Here is an 11,820-nt window from a genome sequence, read left to right as displayed (position 1 = left end):
CTGCAGCGGTCTGGGTGTGCAGTGATGGTTTGCAGAGGTCTGGGTGTGCAGTGATGGTCTGCAGCGGTCTGGGTGTGCAGTGATGGTCCGCGGCGGTCTGGGTGTGCAGTGATGGTCGGTAGCGGTCTGGGTGTGCTGTGTTCGTCTGCAGCGGTCTGGGTGTGCAGTGATGGTTTGCAGAGGTCTGGGTGTGCAGTGATGGTCCGCGGCGGTCTGGGTGTGCAGTGATGGTCAGCGGCGGTCTGGGTGTGCAGTGATGGTCCGCAGCGGTCTGGGTGTAAAGTGATGGTCCGCAGCGGTCTGGGTGTGCTGTGATGTTCCGCAGCGATCTGGGTGTATAATGATGGTCTGCAGCGGTCTGGGTGTGCAGTGATGGTCCGCAGCGGTCTGGGTGTGCAGTGATGGTCTGGGTGTGCTGTGTTCGTCTGCAGCGGTCTGGGTGTGCTGTGTTCGTCTGCAGCGGTCTGGGTGTGCTGTGATGTTCCGCAGCGATCTGGGTGTACAGTGATGGTCTGCAGCGGTCTTGTTGGGTGTGAAATTTCCCAATCCCAGGGCCCCCACCATTGTGTTGCACCAGCGTCTGCCCCACACACGATGGCGGTCGGAGCCGGATGTCACATGACCTCGCCTTGTGCGTAAAATCACGTCACTTCCGGTTGGTGCTCAGTCTCTGTCCGGGGGAAGATGGCGTCTGTCGGGGGCTGCTCGGGCCCCGGCTGGGAGGTGGCGGTGCGGCCGCTGCTCTCCGCTTCATACTCGGCTTTTGACATGAAGGAGCTGCCGCAGCTGCTGGCCTCCGTGATAGAGAGGTGAGGCGGCCGGGACCGGGGCGGCGGGGCCGGGACCAAGGGAGCTGTGTCACTGCGGCCATGACAGCTGGGGGGAGGCGGCCCTGACAACAGCCACTGAGGGGGAGGCGGCCCTGACAACAGCCGCTGAGGGGGAGGCGGCCCTGACAACAGCCACTGAGGGGGAGGCGGCCCTGACAACAGCCACTGAGGGGGAGGCGGCCCTGACAACAGCCACTGAGGGGGAGGCGGCCCTGACAACAGCCACTGAGGGGGAGGCGGCCCTGACAACCGCCACTGAGGGGGAGGCGGCCCTGACAACAGCCACTGAGGGGGAGGCGGCCCTGACAACCGCCACTGAGGGGGAGGCGGCCCTGACAACAGCCACTGAGGGGGAGGCGGCCCTGACAACAGCCACTGAGGGGGAGGCGGCCCTGACAACAGCCACTGAGGGGGAGGCGGCCCTGACAACAGCCACTGAGGGGGAGGCGGCCCTGACAACAGCCACTGAGGGGGAGGCGGCCCTGACAACAGCCACTGAGGGGGAGGCGGCCCTGACAACAGCCACTGAGGGGGAGGCGGCCCTGACAACAGCCACTGAGGGGGAGGCGGCCCTGACAACAGCCACTGAGGGGGAGGCGGCCCTGACAACAGCCACTGAGGGGGAGGCGGCCCTGACAACAGCCACTGAGGGGGAGGCGGCCCTGACAACAGCCACTGAGGGGGAGGCGGCCCTGACAACAGCCACTGAGGGGGAGGCGGCCCTGACAACAGCCACTGAGGGGGAGGCGGCCCTGACAACAGCCACTGAGGGGGAGGCGGCCCTGACAACAGCCACTGAGGGGGAGGCGGCCCTGACAACAGCCACTGAGGGGGAGGCGGCCCTGACAACAGCCACTGAGGGGGAGGCGGCCCTGACAACAGCCACTGAGGGGGAGGCGGCCCTGACAACAGCCACTGAGGGGGAGGCGGCCCTGACAACAGCTGACACCGGGGGCTGCAGCAGCCCTGACGCCCTCCTCATGGACAAACCGGGGCTGACAACCCGCTCCTCATAACTGACAATGTCACCCCAGTGCTGCCCGGACTACACGACACCCCCAGCACATCTGTGGCCGAGCCCAGGTATTACACCCTGACACCCCGAGTACTGTGTGTGTCCTGCTGGTCCCAGTGCTGCCCGGACTACACGGCGCCCCCAGCACATCTGTGGCCGAGCCCAGGTATTACACCCTGACACCCCGAGTACTGTGTGTGTCCTGCTGGTCCCAGTGCTGCCCGGACTACACGGCGCCCCCAGCACATCTGTGGCCGAGCCCAGGTATTACACCCTGACACCCCGAGTACTGTGTCCTGCTGGTCCCAGTGCTGCCCGGACTACACGGCGCCCCCAGCACATCTGTGGCCGAGCCCAGGTATTACACCTTGACAACCCGAGTACTGTGTCCTGCTGGTCCCAGTGCTGCCCGGACTACACGGCGCCCCCAGCACATCTGTGGCCGAGCCCAGGTATTACACCCTGACACCCCGAGTACTGTGTCCTGCTGGTCCCAGTGCTGCCCGGACTACACGGCGCCCCCAGCACATCTGTGGCCGAGCCCAGGTATTACACCCTGACACCCCGAGTACTGTGTCCTGCTGGTCCCAGTGCTGCCCGGACTACACGGCGCCCCCAGCACATCTGTGGCCGAGCCCAGGTATTACACCCTGACACCCCGAGTACTGTGTGTCCTGCTGGTCCTAGTGCTGCCCGGACTACACGGCGCCCCCAGCACATCTGTGGCCGAGCCCAGGTATTACACCTTGACAACCCGAGTACTGTGTCCTGCTGGTCCCAGTGCTGCCCGGACTACACGGCGCCCCCAGCACATCTGTGGCCGAGCCCAGGTATTACACCTTGACAACCCGAGTACTGTGTCCTGCTGGTCCCAGTGCTGCCCGGACTACACGGCGCCCCCAGCACATCTGTGGCCGAGCCCAGGTATTACACCCTGACACCCCGAGTACTGTGTCCTGCTGGTCCCAGTGCTGCCCGGACTACACGGCGCCCCCAGCACATCTGTGGCCGAGCCCAGGTATTACACCCTGACACCCCGAGTACTGTGTGTGTCCTGCTGGTCCCAGTGCTGCCCGGACTACACGGCGCCCCCAGCACATCTGTGGCCGAGCCCAGGTATTACACCCTGACACCCCGAGTACTGTGTGTCCTGCTGGTCCTAGTGCTGCCCGGACTACACGGCGCCCCCAGCACATCTGTGGCCGAGCCCAGGTATTACACCTTGACAACCCGAGTACTGTGTCCTGCTGGTCCCAGTGCTGCCCGGACTACACGGCGCCCCCAGCACATCTGTGGCCGAGCCCAGGTATTACACCCTGACAACCCGAGTACTGTGTGTGTCCTGCTGGTCCCAGTGCTGCCCGGACTACACGGCGCCCCCAGCACATCTGTGGCCGAGCCCAGGTATTACACCCTGACACCCCGAGTACTGTGTCCTGCTGGTCCCAGTGCTGCCCGGACTACACGGCGCCCCCAGCACATCTGTGGCCGAGCCCAGGTATTACACCCTGACACCCCGAGTACTGTGTGTGTCCTGCTGGTCCCAGTGCTGCCCGGACTACACGGCGCCCCCAGCACATCTGTGGCCGAGCCCAGGTATTACACCCTGACACCCCGAGTACTGTGTGTCCTGCTGGTCCTAGTGCTGCCCGGACTACACGGCGCCCCCAGCACATCTGTGGCCGAGCCCAGGTATTACACCTTGACAACCCGAGTACTGTGTCCTGCTGGTCCCAGTGCTGCCCGGACTACACGGCGCCCCCAGCACATCTGTGGCCGAGCCCAGGTATTACACCCTGACACCCCGAGTACTGTGTCCTGCTGGTCCCAGTGCTGCCCGGACTACACGGCGCCCCCAGCACATCTGTGGCCGAGCCCAGGTATTACACCCTGACACCCCGAGTACTGTGTGTGTCCTGCTGGTCCCAGTGCTGCCCGGACTACACGGCGCCCCCAGCACATCTGTGGCCGAGCCCAGGTATTACACCCTGACACCCCGAGTACTGTGTGTGTCCTGCTGGTCCCAGTGCTGCCCGGACTACACGGCGCCCCCAGCACATCTGTGGCCGAGCCCAGGTATTACACCCTGACACCCCGAGTACTGTGTCCTGCTGGTCCCAGTGCTGCCCGGACTACACGGCGCCCCCAGCACATCTGTGGCCGAGCCCAGGTATTACACCCTGACACCCCGAGTACTGTGTGTGTCCTGCTGGTCCCAGTGCTGCCCGGACTACACGGCGCCCCCAGCACATCTGTGGCCGAGCCCAGGTATTACACCCTGACACCCCGAGTACTGTGTGTGTCCTGCTGGTCCCAGTGCTGCCCGGACTACACGGCGCCCCCAGCACATCTGTGGCCGAGCCCAGGTATTACACCCTGACACCCCGAGTACTGTGTGTCCTGCTGGTCCTAGTGCTGCCCGGACTACACGGCGCCCCCAGCACATCTGTGGCCGAGCCCAGGTATTACACCTTGACAACCCGAGTACTGTGTCCTGCTGGTCCCAGTGCTGCCCGGACTACACGGCGCCCCCAGCACATCTGTGGCCGAGCCCAGGTATTACACCCTGACAACCCGAGTACTGTGTGTGTCCTGCTGGTCCCAGTGCTGCCCGGACTACACGGCGCCCCCAGCACATCTGTGGCCGAGCCCAGGTATTACACCCTGACACCCCGAGTACTGTGTCCTGCTGGTCCCAGTGCTGCCCGGACTACACGGCGCCCCCAGCACATCTGTGGCCGAGCCCAGGTATTACACCCTGACACCCCGAGTACTGTGTGTGTCCTGCTGGTCCCAGTGCTGCCCGGACTACACGGCGCCCCCAGCACATCTGTGGCCGAGCCCAGGTATTACACCCTGACACCCCGAGTACTGTGTGTCCTGCTGGTCCTAGTGCTGCCCGGACTACACGGCGCCCCCAGCACATCTGTGGCCGAGCCCAGGTATTACACCTTGACAACCCGAGTACTGTGTCCTGCTGGTCCCAGTGCTGCCCGGACTACACGGCGCCCCCAGCACATCTGTGGCCGAGCCCAGGTATTACACCCTGACACCCCGAGTACTGTGTCCTGCTGGTCCCAGTGCTGCCCGGACTACACGGCGCCCCCAGCACATCTGTGGCCGAGCCCAGGTATTACACCCTGACACCCCGAGTACTGTGTGTGTCCTGCTGGTCCCAGTGCTGCCCGGACTACACGGCGCCCCCAGCACATCTGTGGCCGAGCCCAGGTATTACACCCTGACACCCCGAGTACTGTGTCCTGCTGGTCCCAGTGCTGCCCGGACTACACGGCGCCCCCAGCACATCTGTGGCCGAGCCCAGGTATTACACCCTGACACCCCGAGTACTGTGTGTGTCCTGCTGGTCCCAGTGCTGCCCGGACTACACGGCGCCCCCAGCACATCTGTGGCCGAGCCCAGGTATTACACCCTGACACCCCGAGTACTGTGTCCTGCTGGTCCCAGTGCTGCCCGGACTACACGGCGCCCCCAGCACATCTGTGGCCGAGCCCAGGTATTACACCCTGACACCCCGAGTACTGTGTGTGTCCTGCTGGTCCCAGTGCTGCCCGGACTACACGGCGCCCCCAGCACATCTGTGGCCGAGCCCAGGTATTACACCCTGACACCCCGAGTACTGTGTGTCCTGCTGGTCCTAGTGCTGCCCGGACTACACGGCGCCCCCAGCACATCTGTGGCCGAGCCCAGGTATTACACCTTGACAACCCGAGTACTGTGTCCTGCTGGTCCCAGTGCTGCCCGGACTACACGGCGCCCCCAGCACATCTGTGGCCGAGCCCAGGTATTACACCCTGACAACCCGAGTACTGTGTGTGTCCTGCTGGTCCCAGTGCTGCCCGGACTACACGGCGCCCCCAGCACATCTGTGGCCGAGCCCAGGTATTACACCCTGACAACCCGAGTACTGTGTCCTGCTGGTCCTAGTGCTGCCCGGACTACACGGCGCCCCCAGCACATCTGTGGCCGAGCCCAGGTATTACACCCTGACAACCCGAGCACTGTGTCCTGCTGGTCCTAGTGCTGCCCGGACTACACGGCGCCCCCAGCACATCTGTGGCCGAGCCCAGGTATTACACCCTGACAACCCGAGTACTGTGTCCTGCTGGTCCCAGTGCTGCCCGGACTACACGGCGCCCCCAGCACATCTGTGGCCGAGCCCAGGTATTACACCCTGACAACCCGAGCACTGTGTCCTGCTGGTCCTAGTGCTGCCCGGACTACACGGCGCCCCCAGCACATCTGTGGCCGAGCCCAGGTATTACACCCTGACAACCCGAGTACTGTGTGTCCTGCTGGTCCCAGTGCTGCCCGGACTACACGGCGCCCCCAGCACATCTGTGGCTGAGCCCAGGTATTACACCCTGACAACCCGAGTACTGTGTGTCCTGCTGGTCCTAGTGCTGCCCGGACTACACGGCGCCCCCAGCACATCTGTGGCCGAGCCCAGGTATTACACCCTGACAACCCGAGCACTGTGTCCTGCTGGTCCTAGTGCTGCCCGGACTACACGGCGCCCCCAGCACATCTGTGGCTGAGCCCAGGTATTACACCCTGACAACCCGAGCACTGTGTCCTGCTGGTCCCAGTGCTGCCCGGACTACACGGCGCCCCCACCACATCTGTGGCCGAGCCCAGGTATTACACCCTGACACCCCGAGTACTGTGTCCTGCTGGTCCCAGTGCTGCCCGGACTACACGGCGCCCCCAGCACATCTGTGGCCGAGCCCAGGTATTACACCCTGACAACCCGAGTACTGTGTGTGTCCTGCTGGTCCTAGTGCTGCCCGGACTACACGGCGCCCCCACCACATCTGTGGCTGAGCCCAGGTATTACACCCTGACACCCCGAGTACTGTGTCCTGCTGGTCCCAGTGCTGCCCGGACTACACGGCGCCCCCAGCACATCTGTGGCCGAGCCCAGGTATTACACCCTGACAACCCGAGTACTGTGTGTGTCCTGCTGGTCCCAGTGCTGCCCGGACTACACGGCGCCCCCACCACATCTGTGGCCGAGCCCAGGTATTACACCCTGACAACCCGAGTACTGTGTGCTGGTCCTAGTGCTGCCCGGACTACACGGCGCCCCCAGCACATCTGTGGCCGAGCCCAGGTATTACACCCTGACACCCCGAGTACTGTGTCCTGCTGGTCCCAGTGCTGCCCGGACTACACGGCGCCCCCAGCACATCTGTGGCCGAGGCCAGGTATTACACCCTGACACCCCGAGTACTGTGTGTCCTGCTGGTCCCAGTGCTGCCCGGACTACACGGCGCCCGCAGCACATCTGTGGCCGAGCCCAGGTATTACACCCTGACAACCCGAGTACTGTGTCCTGCTGGTCCTAGTGCTGCCCGGTCTACACGGTGCCCCCAGCACATCTGTGGCTGAGCCCAGGTATTACACTCTGACAACCCGAGTAATGTGTGTCCTGCTGGTCCTAGTGCTGCCTGACACTGCCGTGCCCCCCGATCCATGTGACAGACCACATACCGCAGGATCCCCGACACCCCCACTACAATCCCTCCCCGGCTGTGGCATCACCTGTCAGGAATCCCACACACCGATTTGTCATGACCCGGGGTTGTTTGCCCCTGGATCTTTCTGAAGGGGATTTATCTAGATCCCACTTCCCAGTACCAGCTTGGAACTTGCAGCTCTCTGGCGCCCCCTTACCCTCTGGTCAGTCAGGGTACTGCACCTAGGATGCAGCCAGAAAGGCTGCCTGCTATGTACTGGCTATTGGGCACGCTGCAGCGAGGACGATATAACTACTCCCACTCAGGCGAGAACAATAATTATCAACACCGCCGTCGCTACAAAGCCTCCCAAACGCACAGGACAAATCCGCTGCCACCAGCTCCGATTTCTGAATTAACGGGTCCGGAGCCAACCCAGATTAGTAGCGTAATTCACTTCAGAGGACATGACCGTACGTTATAGAGCAAGGAGAGACAAGCTAGTAATTTTATATTTTACTCCAAAAAAATGTAGGCAGTGTTTACACAGGTATAAAAGATATTATAAAGAAGACAATTATCGTATGTACAATTACAAATAAAAGCATTAAAGTTGAAAAGAACACTTACATTTCATTGTCATCTTATCTCATGGCTGACCGTGTGCTGTGGGGGATGGTCGAGCATATATCCAGATGCACCACCCCTGTATAGCAGCTAGACCCCGAACAGACACATGCAGACTGCTGCTTCACTATTATTTCCTAACCTAAAACCAAAGCACTCCGCCTGTGGTGACCTCACTTAGAGGCTGAAGCCTCCCCTTTTATTTGGTGTTATGACAACCATTTTTCTACCTAGCTCGCTGCATGAACCTTGTATATGAAAGACACAATGATCTGGCCGATTCTTTTAAGTGTAAACACTGCGTAGTTACATGACCCGCTTACAGAGAAACCCGCACTTGTTGGATTTAGCTTCTAGCGATTTCAGGGAGTTATAGATCCCTCGATGGACATCCGGAATATATAATTCTTATATCTTTAGCCCTGATCGGTGCCAATATATGTAACCTTGAAAGAACAATAGAAGCTCAGGCTTTCTATATCAGTTTTAACTAGTACCAGGTGGGAGGGGGGAATGAGTAGGGTAGGGAGACCTGCTTGCAGCTCAAGCCATAAAAATTCTCGAGGGAAGAGGGAAATGAGGGGTTTTGGATTACACAGGCAGTGTCTGAAAGCCATGGAACTTTTAGGTAGATGCTCAAACATGGCATATTCCAATTATCGTGACATCACCTCTGACAGATCAGATTGTGTCCGCAATCCCAACTTCTCAGACTTCCCAAATGTTAACATCTCCCCCCATCTACACTTACTCCTGCTCCCCTGAAGGCTGCTGTACCCCCCACAAGATCCCTGGAGACCTCCTCTATCCTGACCTCTGCACACGCCAGTTATGTACCTGTAGCGGTAAACTGTTGTCACCTGGCGAACCCTCTTGGCTGGGGGGGGCCTGGCGCCACGGACCCTCTTGGCTGGGGGGGGCCTGGCGCTGCGGACCCTCTTGGCTGGGGGGGGGGGGCCTGGCGCCGCGGACCCTCTTGGCTTGGGGGGGGGGGCCTAGCGCCGCCGACCCTCTTGGCTGGGGGGGGCCTGGCGCTGCTGACCCTCTTGGCTGGGGGGGGGGCCTGGCACCGCGGACCCTCTTGGCTGGGGGGGGGCCTGGCGCTGCTGACCCTCTTGGCTGGGGGGGGGCCTGGCACCGCGGACTCTCTTGGCTGGGGGGGGGGCCTGGCACCGCGGACTCTCTTGGCTGGGCTGGGGGGGCCTGGCGTCGCAGACCCTCTTGGCTGGGGGGGCCTGGCGTCGCAGACCCTCTTGGCTGGGGGGGCCTGGCGTCGCAGACCCTCTTTGTTGGGGGCGGCCTGGCGCCGCGGACCCTCCTCAGTAATCCACTGAATTATGTGCAGTCTTGCCTGTGTCCCTATATCACCTGGCAGGTGAGCAGCCGCTTGCCTATATTTATTTTTAACCCTTCGGCCGTCTAGGCTCCGCTCCGCCTGATAATTACTACTTTGTTGGGTAGACTGGTTCCTGGCGCAGAACCGGGCAGTGAAGAAGCCGATATATCAGCGCCGGTCTGACTTGTGCTGCACCATGGAGGGGACTGTAAGGAGCCACAGTCAGCGCTGCAGATACATTGTACCAATCTATTAGATACTTGTTGCTGGGCTCAGATTGTCTAGAACAGTGATGGAGAACCTTTTAGAGACCAAGTGCCAAAACTCAAAACCCACTTATTTATCAGAAAGTGTCAATACGGCAACTTAACATCACAGAAGACTTGCAAACTACTCCCCCTTATAGAGACACAGACACACAGCCCCTCTGCACAGTATACATTCAAATACACTGGAACATCGGATGGGAGCGGAGTGTGTGCGGCGGCGGCGGCGGGCCTGCGTGCCCCAGGATCTCCATCACCGGTCTAGACTAAGTATAATTGTAGCAAACCCTCAGCAGTGAGATGGTGACGTCACAGCTGGCATGCAGATCAGGCTGTGCCAAAAACTGTTAGTGCGAGATTGGCGCGGCCCCCATGGTGCAGCCACAGACCCCCGACCTGACGGCTGGACCAGGGTTCTCCAGATCGTTTCACTCTTTAGTAAATCCGGTTTCCTTCTACTGACAGCAAGCAGAGGTCTTAACATGGGGAGGGAATGAAACGCGTTGGCCCCAATTCATTCTTGTTTCTGTCTAATTGTTTGTCGCCATTAGACTTAGCATGAAACACTTTAGTGGCTGTTTGACCTTTTACGCTAAAAAGTCGCAAAATCTGTTATAGACGGTGATCATGTTCACTGATTGCCTGCAGCGCTCTCTCCGTGACGTCAGAGGTGGAGACTCTGCGTTGGACCCGGGGAGGGGAGTACAGCACAGGCTGTCTTCATAAAAGAAACTGCAGCTGAGCGATGGATTTTTTGAAGCCCCTTAAATCCTGGTATTATGTCAGGATCCCACTTTGTCAATAGCTGAACATCTTTTCGTGTGCGTTCACACCACGGTCCATGTCCGGGCTCAGACCATCTGTCCTCGTGGCCGTTACCCGTGGGGTCTCGTCAGTCCTGTGATCAGGACCAGTTCAGGATGAGTCTTTTTGTCTTTGCAGTGAATCCGAGATTCTTCACCACGACAAACAGTACGAACCTTTCTACTCGTCTTTTGTGGCGCTGTCCACACATTACATCACCACCGTGTGCAACCAGAGTAAGTATCTCCGCACAAAGGAGGGCATGCTGGTGCTTGTAGTTCTTCCCTTGTCATGTGACTTGACCTGGACTTTTGATTGTCTTTGCCCGCAGTTCCCAGGAACCAGTTACAATCTGTGGCTGCTGCTTGTAAAGTTCTGCTGGAGTTCTCGCTGCTGCGGCTGGAGAGTCCGGATGAGGCATGCGCTGTGTCCCAGGTGGGTGCAGGATCCCTACAGCGGAGCACGGACCGTGCGATATGGGTGGGCTGTAATTCTGATTATGTCTCCTATATATCCTGCAGAAGCATCTGATCCTGCTGATCAAGGGTCTGTGCACCGGCACCAGCCGCCTGGATCGCACCGAGATAATCACCTTTACTGCAATGATGAAATCTTCTAAATTGCCACAAACTGTACAGACTCTCTCTGATGGTGAGCGGGAAGATTTACTGTCCGAGCCTCCTATGCATGAAAAGCATGCAATTTACCTACTGATCCTGAGTCACCTCCTGTGTTATATCCCAGAGCTGCGCTCACTATTCTGCTGGTGGAATTTTCTTACATCATCTTTTTTTTTTCTTCTGCCCACAGTGGAGGATCAGAAGGAGACCACCGTTCTCCTCAGTCCTGAATTGCGCCAGAAAGAGGTCAAAATGAACTTTCTTAACCAACTGACGTCAGTGTTTAACCCCCGAGGCTCTGCAACATCCTCTTCATCACACATGCAGGTCAGTAATGTTCTAGAAGCCTCCACATTGGCTTTCTTTTTTTTTTCTTTTATGTCCTTCCGACCCTGCAACTATTCTGGAAGAAAAAAAATGAAATCACTAAATCAGAAATTAGGGGGGGAGGGGGGGACAAGAGCGATTCATCGGTGACTAGTATATCTCCTGTACAGCTGAACATGTCGCCCATTTCCTCCAGTGGATAGAATCGCTGTCCAGTTTTCGTTCCTCTGTTCCCATATTTCCTTCTCCTAAAATTGTAATTATTTTTTTGTTAATTTTTGTTTTATGTTACTAGGTGGAAACCGAAGTGGACGACACAACATCAGATCCGGCGTCAGCAGCGAAAACGAAGACCATCTTCATAGCGCAGAACGTGGCCAGTCTCCAGGAGCTGGGTAAGCCCGCGTCCTCTGTGGCCCCCCGCGTCCTCTGTGGCCCCCCCGCGTCCTCTGTGGCCCCCCCGCGTCCTCTGTGGCCCCCCCGCGTCCTCTGTGGCCCCCCCGCGTCCTCTGTGGCCC

General features: G+C 59.7%; 1 protein-coding gene across 14 annotated transcripts in view; it reads left to right on the top strand.

Moving 5' to 3' along the window:
• The first annotated feature begins 661 nt into the window (after positions 1–661).
• The window catches only part of UBR4 (ubiquitin protein ligase E3 component n-recognin 4), a 49,754-nt gene continuing 38,595 nt past the window's right edge, over positions 662–11,820 (top strand). For all 14 annotated transcript variants that reach the window (XM_069742019.1, XM_069742017.1, XM_069742016.1 and 11 more), the window contains exons 1-6: positions 662–809; positions 10,494–10,591; positions 10,687–10,790; positions 10,877–11,006; positions 11,166–11,302; positions 11,598–11,697. In XM_069742019.1, the coding sequence (XP_069598120.1) occupies positions 685–809; positions 10,494–10,591; positions 10,687–10,790; positions 10,877–11,006; positions 11,166–11,302; positions 11,598–11,697 (694 nt within the window). In that variant the 5' untranslated portion in view covers positions 662–684. The remainder of the gene's footprint in view (positions 810–10,493; positions 10,592–10,686; positions 10,791–10,876; positions 11,007–11,165; positions 11,303–11,597; positions 11,698–11,820) is intronic.

This window comes from Ranitomeya imitator, chromosome 10 (genome assembly GCF_032444005.1).
Source record: "Ranitomeya imitator isolate aRanImi1 chromosome 10, aRanImi1.pri, whole genome shotgun sequence".
NCBI lineage: Eukaryota > Metazoa > Chordata > Amphibia > Anura > Dendrobatidae > Ranitomeya > Ranitomeya imitator.
Note: the sequence above shows the minus strand (reverse complement) of the source record. Positions and strands in the feature narration are given on the sequence as shown.